Source organism: Rhinoderma darwinii, chromosome 13 (assembly GCF_050947455.1).
Source record: "Rhinoderma darwinii isolate aRhiDar2 chromosome 13, aRhiDar2.hap1, whole genome shotgun sequence".
NCBI classification, from domain to species: domain Eukaryota; kingdom Metazoa; phylum Chordata; class Amphibia; order Anura; family Rhinodermatidae; genus Rhinoderma; species Rhinoderma darwinii.
Genome location: NC_134699.1, coordinates 41,141,250 through 41,159,479, shown reverse-complemented (window position 1 = coordinate 41,159,479; position 18,230 = coordinate 41,141,250). Strand labels below are relative to the sequence as shown.

General features: G+C 40.9%; 1 protein-coding gene across 1 annotated transcript in view; it reads right to left on the bottom strand.

Moving 5' to 3' along the window:
• Positions 1–13,736, bottom strand: part of LOC142666720 (protein-glutamine gamma-glutamyltransferase 5-like) — a 34,237-nt gene extending 20,501 nt beyond the window's left edge. Inside the window, exons 1-3 of the mRNA XM_075846874.1 lie at positions 13,690–13,736; positions 7,437–7,616; positions 4,937–5,176 (exon numbers count right to left, since the gene is read on the bottom strand). Of these exons, the coding sequence (XP_075702989.1) occupies positions 4,937–5,176; positions 7,437–7,616; positions 13,690–13,699 (430 nt within the window). The 5' untranslated portion in view covers positions 13,700–13,736. The remainder of the gene's footprint in view (positions 1–4,936; positions 5,177–7,436; positions 7,617–13,689) is intronic.
• Positions 13,737–18,230: the final 4,494 nt, after the last annotated feature.

The window sequence follows — 18,230 nt, the reverse complement described above, 5'->3', positions numbered from 1 at the left end:
ATATATTGCATTGAAGATAGTTACTTTCTATAGGTAAACCTAGACATACATGACGCATTGTGGGTCGTTAACCTTTCAAAGTCATTGCTAAGGCATGGAAGCATGGGAGGGTTCCGGAAGCTGAGATCTGTGCTGCTGTTTGCAGGGTGTGCTTGCCTGTGATATAAAGCAAAAAATGTGGTCACCACTAGATCCCTTTCCTGTTAGGCTCCTTGCACAAAACATTTGGAAGATTTACTCTCCCAGCTTGTTATTTGTCTACCCTCAGTCTTATGTCTCAGTGCATTTTCCAACTGAACACTGCTGACTAGCTTCCTAAACTTGGGTTTTGCTTTGCCTCCTGACTTGGTACCACATTGCCTGCAGTTGCCAACCTTGCTTGTTCCTGATTCTGATATTGCCTTCTCATTTAGTTTTACCACTCCATTGACCAACTGGCCTAATGACTACTCTCATCATCTGTGTTGCTACGGGATACTATTTGCCTAATTAATTGACTTTCTGCTAGCAGTAACACCTGTACGTCACTGTCCATATATGAATAGTGATGCCTGGGGGTTTCTCCAGGAGAGGAGTCCCCTGCCAGAGCAGGGTCTGGCTGCCGGGGATTCCGCTCCTACAGAGAGCTACAGTGGAGCTCCATCTACGGGGGATGGGCTGGGGCTTGCTATCTTCAGGCAGAGGGGTGCTATCTACATGGAGGAGTGCTAGCTATAAGACTGAAGTCCCCGACCAGAGACCTTGCGATGCTCTGGCCGGGGATTCAATTGTTGAAAGCCCGAAATCACTGTCCTTATATGGACAGTAATGTCAGGGGCTTCCCCCGGGCTCAGTGCTCAAAGTAGCGCTGTGTGCGGGGAGTCCCTGGCCAGGATCAGTATTTACTGGCCATTACAAGAATTGTTTCCTAAAAAACGGCCGGTAAAAACTGATCCATTGACTTGTATGGGAGCCGTCGGGTCGTAAAAAACAATATTCACGGGCCGTTGAAAAAATGGCCATGTGAATACACCCGTAGAACTTCATTGTTCTGAAAATGGCCATTTGAAGGTCGTTTTTCACTGTCATGTGAATGTAGCCTAAGGTTGTGAAAATTGCTATTATCTGGACTTCAAATATTACTGTAAGGGTATGTGCACACACACTAATTACGTCCGTAAGTGACGGACGTATTTCGGCCGCAAGTCCCGGACCGAACACAGTGCAGGGAGCCGGGCTCCTAGCATCATACTTATGTACGATGCTAGAAGTCCCTGCCTCGCTGCAGGACAACTGTCCCGTACTGTAATCATGTTTTCAGTACGGACAGTAGTTCCACGGAGAGGCAGGGGCTCCTAGCATCGTACATAACTATGATGCTAGGAGCCCGGCTCCCTGCAGTGTGTTCGGTCCGGGACTTGCGGCCGAAATACGTCCGTCAATTACGGACGTAATTAGTGTGTGTGCACATACCCTTAGTAAATTATTATTTGTACTTTTTCTGCAAGCTTGTGGTAGTGTTTTAAAAAGCAAGTTGTTGCTCCTATTTAAAAGGAATGTATCATCAGAAAGTGACATGTTATTTCAATCAAGTTTTTATTGTAAACATATGCTATAAAAAAAGGTTATTTTTTTTCATGCGACTATTTAAAGAAAATCTTGAAATATTTCAGTTTTCACACTGGCTACTGAGCTCTCACAATCAGTTGACATTTACTGTTTTCTGAAGCTTCCTTTCAGCTTTTCTGTGTAGAACTGAATGTGCAGAGTCATCTCATTATCATTAGGGGGTGGGCCAGGTAATGGCAGCTCCATTGTAGTACAGGAGGCCTAGTTAAGGCAGGATAACAAAACTATATAAACAAATAAGGCTCTGTATGCACCTACCCTATTACTCCTTAGTCTTGTAGACTGTATTAGTCTAATGACATTTTTCTGTAAATTGAACTTTATACATTACAGCTCACAAACCCTGCTGCACTGTTTATACAGATAATACAGAAAGTATGTGCCTTAAACTTGGCCCCCAGAGAAGTTTTTTAAATAAATAGATACAATTGAAAGAACATAACACATTATTGCACTTCTACAGACATAAATCTAATTAATAAAAGTAAAATTAAATATGTGAGAAATTTTATGTTTGTTCTAAATGCCTTTATGTATATGTTATTTGCAAGGTATGAAGGAAAAATCATACTACCCAGCAAATTGGAAAGTGTCCAAACCTCTCTTCCTCCTGCGTCACGCCACTCCCTCTGTATCCAAGATTTCAAATTATTTTGAAACCCAGAAATTACGAAATTGTGCCAAGTATGGCACATAATAGCTTATTAATAAGTGGAATTTCTTCTGTGGTTTCAATAGTGAAGTCAACTGATCTATAGTGTTCCAGTGAGAATTGGTTTATCATCATTGATCAGCTCGTTGATTGGTGCTGATTTGCTCCTTTCACTATGAGATATGTATGAGGACGAGCTCTCATTACTACGATCACTCATCCCCATACATTTCTATCATGTCGGCAGTGCGTCTCCCTGTTTACACAGGCCACCACTGACAGAGGACATTCCAACACATTTGGCATTGCTCCCAGATTTCTGTGACTGGAATTCAAACACAACAGTCTAATCACATTGTCATTGATTTGAATGTCCCTTTGCTCAGCTTTACCAGGCACAACCACTGTTCCCTTTGTAAATTGTAGAGTTTCGCACCTTCCCGACATCCGTCGTTAATATATATGGTGGAGGTCGGAAGGGAAAGTATGGAGCTCCTCAACTTGCGTGTGTCAGCTGTATGCTACGGCCAACACTTCACTGCAACAAACGGAATCCCGCTAGTTTAACCCCTTAGCCATTAGAAAGAGGGGGGCGTCCCACCGGCCCTCCTGTAACACGATCGAGTGCCGATCGCTGTCATGGCGAATGTAGAACCCCAGGTATGCCATCTTTAAGCTCCAGAGGCAGGGCTTAATAGAAGCCTGTAAAAATCCCAATATACTGCAATACATTAGAATTGCATTATATCGCGCAAGCGCTGGTGTAAGTCCCCCAGGGGGACAAATAAAAAAAGTAAAATACAGTTAAATAAAGTTTTTTTAAAAACATTAAATAATATAAGTTCAAAAACCCCTGTCTTCCCATTTTTCCCCAAAAGCTATGTAAACAAATTAATAAATAACATAAATAGTAATGTCGCACCCGTAATAGTCCAAACTGTTACAATATAACATTATTTAAACCGCATGGTGAACGCAGTAAAAAAATAAAAATACAAACTACAGCTCGTCCTGCAGAAACAAGCTCTCAAATTGCTTAATCAACAGAAAAATAAAAAAGTTATGGCTCTCAGAATATGTCGACACAAAACAAATTTTATATTTAGCAATTAGTATTTTCCTTGTAAAACTAGTAAAACATAAAAAAATATATAAATTTGGTATCGCACAAAACTTATTGACCCACAAAATAAAGTTTACAAGTTTTTTTTTTACAACACGGAAAACACCGTAAAATCGAAGCCCAAAAAAACAATGGAGGAATCACTACTTTTTTCCATTTCACACCATAAATCATTTCTTTACACCTCCCATTAGATTATATGGTACAATAAATAGTGCAGTGAAAAACTACAACTGGTCTCGCAAAAAACAAGCCTTTATACAGCTATATCGGCGGAAAAATAAAAAAGTTATGGCTTTAAAATATGGGAAGGAAAAAGTGAAAATGAAAAACCGAAAAATGGCTGCAGGGTCTAGGGGTTAAAATACTACTCCCTGAAGATAGGTAGAGCTGTTTATTGGGCTTGTTGCTTTAACTCTTTCCTTTCCACAGTGCACAGTTTACAGGGAACACTGGGCACAACCCATGGACAAGGATGGTGCTGTTTCTAGAAGAAAGCAGTTGTGTTTTTCTAATCTCATAGAACCCTTTTAAGGTTATGTCCCCACAAACAAGATATACTGCAACAGAAAATCATCAGCAGAATCTCTAGAAAAAACGCTGGTAAATCTGTCACAGAAATATGCACCAAATAGTGTGTTTTTCCTGATCATATTGCTGCGGAAACGCTGTGTTTTTTCCTGCAGTGGTTTAAACTGTGGATTTGGGCCGGGACGAATACACTACATAAAAATCACGCAGCATGTCCGACCTGGAACTCGCAGGACATTCCATACGAAAAATCGCACCATTATGGTGCGATTTTTTGGCCAGAAATTCAGCTGCGGAGGAAAGCCGTTCATACTTACCCCCTCCCTCCTCTGACGTCCGCTCCAGAAATGATCATTTTTGACCAAGTTTATGAACAAATTTCGATTTATGCTAATTAGTTTCTAAATAGACAACTGGGCGTTTTCTAACTTTTACCAACTGGGCGTTATGAAGAGAAGTGTATGATGCTGACTTATCGTTCCAGCCCAGCTTCTTTCACTGCACAGCGTGATCTCGCGAGATCACACTGTGCTGTCACATACTCCCACAGTAACTTTTGCAGTGAACGAAGCTGGGCTGGAACGATGAGAAGTGTATGACGCTGATTGGTCACTGATTGGTCAGCGTCATACACTTCTCTTTACAGCGCCCATTTGGTAAAAGTTAAAAAACGCCCAGTTGTCTATTTAGAAACTAATTAGCATAAATCTAAAACTGTTCATAACTTGGTCAAAAATTATCGTTTTTAAAAATAGAAACCACTGCTGTTATCTACATTACAGCGCCGATCAGATTATGTAGGAGATAGGGCACTTATAATCTGGAAACAAAGCCTCTTTAAATACTTAATATATTAGGAAATTAATCAGACCAGGTTTTCTTATTTACTTATTTAGATAAAATGATATTCAAAGTTGGACATTCACTGTAAACTAGTTTTAAATGACAAAGTATGTAAGATAAAAATACGTTTTTTGCATGTTGATTGTGAATTATTTTATTTGAAATCATTAGAAATGTACCTGAGCACCAAGGGTTGAAGAGAAGAAGAAAATCCCCCAAGTAGTAGGATTTGGTGTTTCCCCGGTAGCTGCCCTCTAGGTACAGATTATATCGTCCAATACAGGCTTTTGCTGAGGTGCAAATAGTCAGTGATAAAGAATCAATAGATTCACTCTCCTCTTTAGCACTCCATGTGTTGTCACGCAGCTTGGTTACTGGGAATTGTATCAGAGTTCCTGCTTGCTGAGATGGATATGGACCTGGAGGTAAAAGCAAGTAGAATTGGTGATTAATATATATGTAAAGTGAGATGAAAAAATTCTAGGGATATTCAGGCTAAAGACGACCTGTAATATCTGCCATCATTTAAAGTTCAGGGGTTTTCCCAATTTTGTGTTCATAAAGCTTAATTGTTGTATAATTAAAAGTTCTGACAATTTCTAATATGCTCTATGTTTCAAGTTTCACAATTTTTTGGATCTGTGCTTGAATTCAGGCAATGGAGCAATTGTTCTTTACTCCCTGAGGCTTTACTTCCTGTGTGGGGGCACTATCACTGTATCGGGGCAGTAAGGAGGCACTGTTACTGTGAGGAGGGTACTAAAGGGGCAATTTTACTGAGTGAGGCCACCATTACTATATAGGGAACTATTACTATGTTGGGGCACTATTAAGGTTTGAAGACACAAAGGGGGAACTATTACTGTATGGAGGCACTCAGGGGGCACTATAGGTGTGTTGATGCCACTAAGGAAGCACTATTAATGTGTGAGGCATAAAGGGGGCACTATTATTGTATGAAGCATTGCGACCATCTCAGGCACTATCTATATGGAACTATTTTGTGGGTACTATAGTTATAGGGGGATCTGGGGCAGCAGCAGTCACAGTATTGGGGTAAGCTGTATGATGGTACTAGTAAAGAGGCATTAGGATGGGAAGTATGTTCATAATGTAGGAAATAGTTGGGTTAAATGAGGAGCAAAAGAAGTCTGGGCAGCAAGCTCTGCAGAGACGAGTCATGGCCGGGAGAAATCATCATGGAGGTCTAGACCAGATGAAGAAGAAAAGGAAAAGGGAACAACTCCAGTCAGAAAATACATTAACAGCTGGGGGTCTATCTTTTCAGCAAGGGGCCCTTCTAACAAAAAAGGATTGTCTTACATCCCTGCAGATCCATGAGCAGATTTCTGCTATTTATAAATGTCTGTAGTCTTGGGTAAGTTGACAGATAACTCCTGGAGAATCTGCAGCAAACCATGGGGAATACAAGCTTCTCCAAAAGTCCACCTCTTTAGTAAGACCACCCTTTAGCTATCTACACCTTTTGACATCGTTTTTTTTTTTTTTACAGAATACAAAGCAGTTGTATCTCAAAAAGTTAATTTTTTAAATAAAATGTTTTTAGGAAGTTGCACCAATCACACTGATGCACAATTTTATTTAAAAACAACAACAAACAAACAAACAAGAAAACTATGTTCATAGCCTATTTATGTGATAGATTTTCATTTCCCTTATATCCTATTTATATCCTTACTTATATAAGTGCCTTTTTTGAGAGTACCACCCCTCGAAGAGACCATTTTTTGCTCCACTTTTATATGGTTATTCCTTTAAAGAGGCTCTGTCACCAGATTTTGCAACCCCTATCTGCTATTGCAGCAGATCGGCGCTGCAATGTAGATTACAGTAACGTTTTTATTTTTAAAAAACGAGCATTTTTGGCCAAGTTATGACCATTTTTGTAGTTATGCAAATGAGGCTTGCAAAAGTCCAAGTGGGTGTGTTTAAAAGTACAAGTCCAAGTGGGTGTGTATTATGTGCGTACATCGGGGCGTTTTTAATACTTTCACTAGCTGGGCGCTGTGAAGAGAAGTAACATCCTCTTCTCTTCAGAACGCCCAGCTTGTGACAGTGCAGATCTGTGACGTCACTCACAGGTCCTGCATCGTGACGGCCACATCGGCAGCAGAGGCTACAGTTGATTCTGCAGCAGCATCAGCGTTTGCAGGTAAGATCGACTTACCTGCAAACGCTGATGCTGCTGCAGAATCAGCTGTAGCCTCTGGTGCCGATGTGGCCGTCACGATGCAGGACCTGTGAGTGACGTCACAGATCTGCACTGTCACAAGCTGGGCGTTCTGAAGAGAAGAGGATGTTACTTCTCTTCACAGCGCCCAGCTAGTGAAAGTATTAAAAACGCCCCGATGTACGCACATAATACACACCCACTTGGACTTGTACTTTTAAACACACCCACTTGGACTTTTGCAAGCCTCATTTGCATAACTACAAAAATGGTCATAACTTGGCCAAAAATGCTCGTTTTTTTTAAAATAAAAACGTTACTGTAATCTACATTGCAGCGCCTATCTGCTGCAATAGCAGATAGGGGTTGCAAAATCTGGTGACAGAGCCTCTTTAAAATGGCTTCTAGGTGAAATATCACGATAAGTTGAGGGGCTCTAAGAGTAAATTATGACACTTAATGTGGTTTGTGGCTATCACACTACATACCTGTTTGAGCTGTAAGTTTTAAGTTGTCTAATTTTTCCTCTTTTCCTCTGCTGTAAAAAAACAATGTGATGCTAAAGGGTTGTCCTCTTCGTAGAATAAGCTCCTTGCCCCGTATAGTCTGAGTCTTGTGCTCCTCACCATTTTTGAGTTTGTTGGCATCGATCCTTAAAATTTCTGGCGCTGTAATAAATACGGTGTATTAGTTATGCCTTCGAATGGAGATAATTGTAGAAAGACAGGTGTGTGACAAAGGAGTTGGTTAAGTATATACCGACAGAATGTAAAGCAGGTAAGAATGTTAATTGATCAGAAGAAATACTGAATGCTTTGATCACCACTTAACTACTAGTTTACATGTGGTTACATATAAAAATGAATATTATGAAGGTCTTACCTGGTGTGTCATCCATTTGCAGATGTCATAGCATGGACATCCCATGGTCCATGCTGCACATTCTACATAAACTGTAAGGGCTTGTCCACACATAGCGGAATTACTGCGTATTTGCGGACAGAATACAGTAGCAGTAAAGTGGGTGAGATTTAACAAATCTCATCTGCACGCTGCATAAAAATTCAGAGCAGAAGTTGACCTATTGTGCGTATTTTTCAGACTGCAGCACGTCAATTCCTGTTGCGGAAAGTAGACTAAATTGCTGCATTTTTCAGAGGACACGTCACCATCTCCCAGCATTGTGAAAAACGCAACAAAATCCGCACCATTTTCTGCATTAAAAAACACAGGAAATGGTGCGTTTTTGCTGAAGCGGAAAGTCGGCTACTTTCAACGGAATTGCTGCAGAAATTTTCTGCAACAATTCTGTTACGTGTGGACAAGCCCTAAAAGAAGAGGCTTTGGAGCGTACGAGCTCTGTCCACTTTTTTGCCCATAATTTATGAATAGCGTGCAGCATGGTTCATGGGAAGAACATGTTCTGAAGAAGTGGCCCTCCATTATGGTAACGACACATTGCGGACAATCCGTGGATGACATTTAAACACATCTCATCCACACACACCAGAAAAAATACACAGAGAAACCATTCATAAATTGACCTGCGGTGCAGTTTTTAATCCACAGCATACCAATGTATGCTGCAGAATCGTTGCACTTTTGTTGCTGGTATTCCTTATTAAATTCAATAGGGAGATAAAACCCGTGGCAAACAGCAAACATTACGTTTTTTGGGGACAGAAAAGCTGCAATTCTGCCTCAAAAATTGCAAATCAGAAAAATGACCTTTTTTGGTTTAAAATTGATAAAAAGCTTAATTCTTAGCCCAGGGCATTGTTATAGCGACATGTTCTTCTATTTTCCTTTCAGGCCGGCCTACTGGGATAACATTTCATCCCATTTGACTGCTGCAGCCAATCGCAGGCTGCAGTGGTCGGATGGACTGCAGTGTCATGCCCAGGAAGCCGGTTACACGGAGTATAGAGGGACGCGTCACTATAACAGCACCCGTGGGGTGTGTAATATATATATTTTTTTTTTAATGTATTTCCGCTGCGGAGATTCTGCCTGAAAATATGCACCCGAATTTGGTACGGTTTTTCGTGCTGAATTCCCTGCGGGTTCCAGGATGGATACGCTGTGTACTTTTACACAACGTATCCGCCCTGTGTGCACCCAGCCTTATATTATTTTGACCTTGGAGAACAACCATTTACCAAGCCTGGAATGTTTTTCTTTGTATGTTTATTAAGCTAAAATAACTTGACGCGCTTTGCCTGCTCAATGACCTCTCTCTGTTGTTAGCTTCTTTGTCATTTTGTTTTTATAGAGATATTATTTTTGTAGAATCTTGTATTGGTTCAGATGGTTCCCAAAACATGTTTACACCTGGTAATTACTTACACATGTCCTGTCAATCACAGCCGACATGCTTCCTAGTCACACCTGAGAAATGTGACTGCTTGCCAGCAAAATCAAGATTTCAACCTAAACATGACATCACCCTTATATTATTTTTTTTTCATATTGGACATGACATATTTGTAATGCTATTAAACTTTTTTTATATTTAGTAATTTGTTAATGTCAATTATCATGGGATTCCTGGAGCAATATACAGAATTCTGGAAAGGACTATTATCCAGTCAGAGCATTTTCTTATACATGTGCAGTAACAAAGGACAGTCTCTATTTCTAGCGGCCTAAACTACAGTGGAAATCTTACTCTGTGGAGCGACCCAAAGTAGAGGCATGTGCCCAGCCCCATACCTGGCCCCTCAGATTAGACAATGAAAAAAAAAATTAATGTTCTCCTCACTGTTCCTCTTCTCCCCTTCGGGGTCCCCTCAGCATGCTACGGCTCATACAAGGTTGTGATGCCGGTCAGCATCAGGACGCTGTATGTAACGCAGCACTAAGGACATTAACCCCTTCACTCTTCAGCCACTTTTGACCCTCCTGACAGAGCCTCATTTTTCAAATCTGACATGTTTCATTTTATGTGGTAATAACTTCGGAATGCTTTAACCTATCCAAGCGATTCTGAGATTGTTTTCTTGTGACACATTGAAATTTATGTTACTGGCAAAATTTGCTCGATACGTTCAGTATTTAAATGTGAAAAACACCAAAATTTAGCGAAAAATTTATAAAATGTTTCACAGACCAGCAGGAACCATAATTGAATATTCATTACTAGACACTGACCAACATAAATTGAAGATTTATTGTCCTACTGACTACTACTTGGCACCATGTATTATACATTTTGTACACTTATTAATGTTGATTGATTTTCTTATTATTAAAGCTACCATTAACATGAGAAAACAAACACTGGCATTTGAAAGGTCACAGAGATTCAAAACAGATTATGGTGAACCACAAAGAATAATAGAAACTTCAAGTAATTTCTTTACTTTCAAAATAAGACAGATTATATTCTAAAATAATACAAAGACATTTATGGGACCCCCATGTTTCAGGAGAATGAGGGTCCCTGACCCCTATTGCGAGTAGAAGCCGAGCTATAATAGACTATAAGCACATGGACCCTCATTCTCCCAAAAGGTGGATATATGGATATACCAGTTATGTCATTGGAATACCCTTAAAGAGGCTCTGTCACCAGTTTATAACTGTCATATCTTCTACCTTATCTAATAGGTGCTTTAATGTAGATAAGTAATGTGTTTGTTTTTTTTTATAAAAAAACATTTATTTTTTACAAAGTTATTAGCATTTTAAGTGTTATGCAAATTTGTTCTTAATGCCCAAGTGGGTATTTTTTTACTCTTGACTAAGTGGGCAGAGTAAAGAGTAGTGTATGACGCTGACCAATCAGCGTCCTACACTTCTCTTCATTCATGTCCAGCTTAATCCACAGCACAGCGTGATCTCGCGAGATCACGCTGTGCTGTCACTTACTCCCATAGTTCCTTCACACAAGTGACGGGAGTATGACCAGACATCGCCTCCAGGCTGGAGGCGATGTCCGGTCATTCTCCCATCGCTTGTGTGAAGGAACGACGGGAATAAGTGACAGCACAGCGTGATCTCGCGTCATACACTTCTCTTTGCTCTGCCCACTTGGTCAAGAGTAAAAAAAACGCTCACTTGGGCATTAACAACAAATTTGCATAACACTTAAAATGCTCATAACTTTGTCAAAGATAAACGGGTTTTTTTTGTTTTTTTTAAAAACACATTACTTATCTACATTAAAGCACCTATTAGATTAGACAGAAGATAGGGCAGATATAAACTGGTGACAGAGCCTCTATAAGGGCAGACAAGTTCAGACATAGTGTGAATAGAAATTCTAAGATGAAAGTCCAAGAATATGAAGGAAATGGCAAACAGCATGCAGGAAAATAGTAATATATGTAAGAAAGATTTTCACCAGCCCACTATGTTTGCCGTCTACCAGCCCTCCAGATACTGGGACACATAACCATTACATAGTTACATAGTTCGTACGGTTGAAAAAGGACACATGTCCATCAAGTTCAACCAAGGAATGGGAAAAGGGAAGAGAAAAATTTCTACACATAGGAGCGAATATTTTTTTGTTCCAGGAAATGATCTAAGCCTTTTTTAAAGCCATCTACTGTCCCTGCTGTGACGGCTCCTGCGGTGACTATTCCATAGATTCACAGTTCTCACTGTAAAGAAGCCTTGTCGCCTCTGCAGATTGAACCTTTTTTTCTCCAGACGGAGGGAGTGCCCCCTTGTTTTTTGAGTGGGTTTTACATGGAACAGGATTTCACCATATTTTTTGTATGTGACATTCATATATTTATAGAAGTTAATCATGTCCCCCCTTAGTCGTCTCTTTTCAAGCCTAAATAGGTTTAAATCTTTTAATCTTTCCTCATAACTTAGATTCTTCATGCCCCTAATTAGCTTCGTTGCTCTTCTTTGTATTTTTTTCCAACTCCAGGGCATCCTTTCTATGAACTGGAGCCCAGAACTGGACTGCATATTCTAGATGAGGCCTCACTAATGCTTTGTAAAGTGGTAATATTACATCCCTGTCCCGCGAGTCCATGCCTCTTTTCATACACAATATCTTGCTGGCCTTTGAAGCAGCTGATTGACATTGCATGCTGTTATATATTTTATGATCTACAAGTACACCCAGATCCTTCTCAACAAGTGATTCCCCCAGTGTAGCTCCCCCTAGGACATATGATGCATGCAGATTGTTGGTACCCAGATGCATAACTTTACATTTATCTACATTAAACCTCATTTGCCAAGTGGATGCCCAATGTGTTCAAATCCGCTTGCAATTTATGAACATCTTCCATAGACTGAACAATACTACATAGCTTGGTGTCATCTGCAAGAATAGAAATAGTGCTATTAATCCCATCCTCTATATCATTAATAAATAAGTTGAATAATAGTGGTCCCAGCACTGAACCCTGGGGTACACCACTTATAACCGGGGACCATTCAGAGTAGGAATCATTGACCACAACTCTCTGGATACGGTCCTTGAGCCAATTCTCAATCCAATTACAAGCTATACCATCTAAACCTATAGTCCTTAATTTACCCATTAGACGTCTATGAGGGACAGTGTCAAATGCCTTTGCAAAGTCCAAAAATAGTAAATACCCAGGGCATACTGTACACTGTATTTCCCAAACAATTAGGCATTCACAAAAAGCACAGATGGTCCACTAACAAGATAAACCAATACTACTGTGTGCAACACATGGACTGGAGAAGTATGTCTGTCTATTTACAGCAGTGGAAGAAGAAATTGATTGTTTAACAAATAGAAAATATCACATAGCGATATATATTTCCTAACCAAAGTTGACCCCCATAGCTGAAGTCGGGGACCTGGTTTTATGGGGAGTGTGATTTTGTTTTCATGTCATACTTGGTTCTCTATATTGTCTTCTATTTTACACAACATATATGCAAACACCAACATTGCCTCACACTATCCTTTAGCACAGCACTTAAGGAACAAGATTTTACAAAATAGCTGATAGGTCTATTTAAGTACTATTTCCAAGAACTTTATTTCCACATTGGTCAGTCCCTACTTATTAGAAAGCTCCCTTGACAATAAGCTGATCAGAAAGTTTCCCCATCCTGGAACCCCCCCAGCAATCAGCTATAATCTGTGGGAAAACCTGGCAGGAGGTGTCCAATTTCCCTGCAGCGCCACCACAGGGGAAATTAAACATTTCAAAGTGCCCATTGTAATTAATCAATTGTCTGTGTATTGCAGGACAGGTCCTCCAGAACGATATGCGCTCTTCCAAGAGATGAGGATCCTGAACAGGGTACCCCCCTCTATTAGCTCAGAATTCTCTAATAGGGTGAAAATAATTTTCTAAACGAGACAACCGCTTTAGGAATCAGAGCACTTGTGTTGTAATTTACTAAATTAATAACACTCGATCTCTGAGCACTGATCATAGTGATCACTGCTGCAGGGTCCCCATGTGCTATTTCTGGTTTTCATAGGACTGCAAGTAGACTGCATGTCAGCAAAAGAAAAAGATAACAAATTCAGCTCTGCTACATCTATACAAATGAAAAGAGGAATAGCATCTATAGAAATCAATGTTAATATTCCATTTATACACAGCTAGAATAAAACTCTTTATAATGATAAGAAAATATAGTATAAGTACTCGCCAAATCACTGGTATTTGGTTCAAAAGTTATCTTTCCAATTTTAAGAAACTTTAAGAAGATTGTCCAGTTGTCTGACAGAAGGTACTATTACATTTTTTTTTCTATAGATGAAGGTAATACTAAGATACTTACGGTAAGCCATAGCGAGCAGCTACTGCTGCCTGGTCTCTGCTTCTTATGTATTGAGCAGAATAAAACATATTACCCAGAGATGAATCAACTCTTCAACATTGCTAAACTTCTAACCCAGCCTACCTCCTCCTTCTGTACGTGACTCTGCCCAGATCCTCCTTAGTCTTAGTATCTAAGTTATGGGAAGCTAACATATAAACTTGAGTGGTATGGCACATTGTCTCTGACAGCTACTGGCATTGCTGCAAGTTGTAGAAAAGAGGGTACTGTTGGCAAAATTGATAACCTGAGTTTTGCTGCATTCCAGCATTTCATTATATCTAGTTCTAGCAGAGTTGCCCGGCTACGCACGGGTCTATTTGTTTGTTGTTTGTGTGTGTGCTTAAAAACGTTGTTTCCTACGCATATGAGGCCGACATAAGCAACCGAGCTTCACCATATTGGGATTTTGAATTGTAATGGAAAGCAGCATTCCGCATATCAGCCCGGGTAGTAGCTCGTCGATTAGCAGATCGCACCTGGTCAGCCTGGAGACGGCTTGGGTCTGCTGTGGAGTCTCTGCTACTCGTCTGTCTCGCTGAGACTCCAGTCATGCCTTAGACTTCTCGGGGGTTTCAGCAGCTCGCTGTTAGCGGTGACGTATCTTGTCAGCCTGGAGACAGCCTTAGGTTTGCTGGAGAGTCTCTGCTGCTAGTCTGTCTCGCTGAGATTGAAGTCGCGTCTCAGTCTGCTGGGGAGTTTCAGTAGCTCGCTGTTGACTGTGAGGAATCAGCATGGAGACGGGCTTGGGTCTGTTGAGAGGTTTCAGTAGCTCGGGCAGCAGCCATGCGCTTTGACACAGGAGTCTTTCGTCCAAGTGCAGGGTTCCTTTTTGAAGGCATGACTGATCTGAAAGGGGTTCAATTTATAAGCATGCTGAAATCCATTATAGGAACAGTGTAGTATAGGTACAGTGCATTCACGGCAAGTAGAGAAAGATTGATGGATTGTTATTGAAACTTGGTGTAAAAAAAAAAATACTGAGTTGTTATGAGAGCTTGGGATCGAGCTGGTGGTCCGCCGCGAGGCGAGCTACGGCCTGTTCCAACCCCTGCCTCTCGGCGTCTCCTCGATGCTCTTGACTGAGTGTCTCGGGGCAAAAAGCGTTTCCTCAATGAAGTTTAATGTAGATAAATGTAAAGTTATGCATTTGGGTACCAACAATCAGCATGCATCATATGTCCTAGGGGGAGCTATACTGGGAGAGTCAGTTGTTGAGAAGGATCTGGGTGTACTTGTAAATCATAAACTAAATAACAGCATGCAATGTCAATCAGCTGCTTCAAAGGCCAGCAAGTTATTGTCGTGTATTAAAAGAGGCATGGACTTGCGGGACAGGGATATAATATTACCACTTTACAAAGCATTAGTGAGGCCTTATCTAGAATATGCAGTTCAGTTCTGGGCTCCAGTTCACAGAAAGGATGCACTGGAGTTGGAAAAAATACAAAGAAGAGCAACGAAGCTAATAAGTAAGGGGCATGGAGTATCTAAGTTTAAAAAAAGATTCAAATAATTAAAGCTATTTAGCCTTGAAAAGAGACGACTAATGGGGGGCAGTGGCGGGTTAAGTAGACTATAGGCCCTGGGCTGTTACCCAAACTTGGGCCCCCCTTCCGCACCGCAGCCCTGCCACGCCGTAACTATTTTTAACACTACCATTTTGGGCAAGCATTAACAAATGGGTGTTACGATTCCCCTTGTCACAGGGCTGTGTCCCTACATACTGTCAGTATCACACTGTGCTGGGACACATCCTCCTGACAAGGGGAATTGTCTATCAGTCCTGGACTGCAGAAAGACTTTTTGTGAAATACAAGGATTTCCTATAATAAACATGTCAGGAGAGGTGACAGATTCTCTATAAATCTAGTGACTCACAGGTGACGACGTCTCAGATTCTAGTAGTTTTTTTCCTCTTTTCTTCTCCATCCGGTTCAGAGCTCATGACGACTTCTCCCGGCCATGACCCGTTTCTGCAGAATTTGCAGAATGTCAGATGTCTTCAGCTCCTAACTTTTCCGACATTTCCACACCTATAAACGAAAATAAAATTATCATGGCGCCACATACTATGCCCCTAAATATAATAGCACCAAATACTGCGTGCCTGAATATAATAATACCATACACTGTAAAACACCACATACACACAGCCTCCTGTACATAGTGCCACACACAGCCCCTTGTATATATCACACACCCCCCGCAGACAGTGTTCCACACAGCCCCCTATAGATAGCGCCATACAGCCCTCCCCCTCTTGTAAATAGCACCATAGAGCCCCCCTGTAAAGAGTGCAACACACATACCGCTGCGGATAGCGCCACACAGCCCCCCTTGTTTATAGTGCTGCACAGCCCTCCCCCTTTGTACATAGTATCACACAGCGCTGCACCCTTGTATATAGTCTCACACAGCGCTCCCCCTTTGTATATAGGGCCACACAGTGCTCCCCCTTGTATATAGGGCCACATAGCACTCCCCCCTTGTATATGGTGCAAACTGCTCCCCCCTTTGTATATAGTGCCACACAGCGCTCCCCTCCCCTCATGTACATAGTGTCACACAGCGCTGCACCCTTGTATATAGTCTCACACAGCGCTCACCCTTTCTATATAGGGCCACACAGCGCTCGTCATGTATATAGGGCCACGTAGCGCTCCCCCTTGTATATTGTGTAAACTGCTCCCCCCTTTGTATATATGCAAATAGCAGGATTAGATACAGTGGTAATCACACAGTATAACACGAACATACACACATATCACATACACAAACATAACTTACCTGCTCCTGCCGCTGCCTCCGCTCCCTGTCCTTGCTTCTGAACATATGGACGGAAGCCACGACCGGAAGTAGTCATCTTACTGTCCGGCGGCAGCTTCCGGTCCACATGAAAATGGCGCCGCATGTCGCTCTGCCGAAGACCTTACTTTTGGACTGTGTGGGAGCGGCGCATGCGCCGTTCCCACACAGACGGTGTACACTATAGTGAATGGAACGGCTCCCGTTCACATTCTCTATGGGGATGCATGTGCCGTATTCCACCTCTGTATGTGTCGTTAATCGACACATACAGAGATGAAAAAAAAATGGCAGCCCCCATAGAGAAGTAAAAGAAACAAAAAAGAAAAAAGTAAAACACAAAAACACAAATAAATAAAATGTATTTTAATAACATACTAAAAGCAATAACATATAAAAAAAATAATTTCCGTGACATCTTCCCTTTAAGAGCCACAACTTTGGTCACTGAGATAGAAAATGATGTAATCCGATTGACAGTTGAACACTATTTGAACCAGAAGGAGGGATTACACAGGAAAATGACTGGACTCATCTTACATGGCATTTAAAGTACCATATAATATACTGGGAAACTGCAAAAAATTATTTGCGGTCTGCAGTTGGAGAAACTGTGATTCCTTGAAGGTTTTTTGGGTTTAGTTTTTACAGCTTCCACCGTGCGGTAAAAAAAGACAACTTAACTTTATTCTGTGGCTCAATACGATTACGGTGATACCAAATTTGTATTGTTTTTTTAAAATATATTTTACTACTTTTCAAGAAGAAACTTTTAGGCAAAAAAGAAAATTGATTTGTGTTGCCACATTCTGAGAGCCATAACTTTTACATTTTTCCATAGATTGAGCAATGTAGTGGCTTATTTTTTTGCGGGATGAGCTGTAATTTTGATCGATCTTTTTGTACGTACATACAACTTTTTGATCACTTTTTATTAAAAAATTTTAAGGGCTAAGTTGACCAAAAATTATGACATTTAATTATTTTGATTTGTTACGGTGTTCGCCGTGCGCGTTAAATAACACTATATTGTAGTAGCTCAGACTTATATAGAAGCAGCAATACCAATTTTGTTACTTTTTTAATTTTTACATTAATTTAGAGAAAAAATGGGAACAGTTTTTTTTTTGGAACTTTTAATATATATTGTTTTCACTACTAAAAACTTAATTTCACTTTTCTTTACACAGTTTATTAGCCCCCCTAAGGGACTGGAACCAGCGATCGTTGGTTCGCTGATACAATACACTGCAATACTAATGTATTTCCGTAGATTGTAATTTTTACAGGCTTCTGTTAAGCCCTGCCACAGGCAGGGCTTAACAGAGGCAGAGTGAAGGCAGTTCTGGGGACCTTCATTAGGCCCCTGGGCTTTCATGAGAATTATCATCACTCCCCGATTTCATTGCGGGGGGCGACGACCTCAGCGATTGACCGCAGCTTTTGAGGGGTTAAACAGCCAGGAAAAGCGCGATCGCTGTTCCTGGCTGTTAGTCCCGGGTGTCAGCTGTAAAACACACCTGACACCCGCAGAATATGGAGTGTGCTCCAAACATCACCCCCTACACCCAGACGTAATGGCACGCCCGGGTGCGGTAAGGGGTTAAGAAGCATTTCCAACGACGGATGTTGACGAATTGTTATGCATTTCTTCGATATAGAATATGTCTACACTTTTATATTTGTCTCCTTTA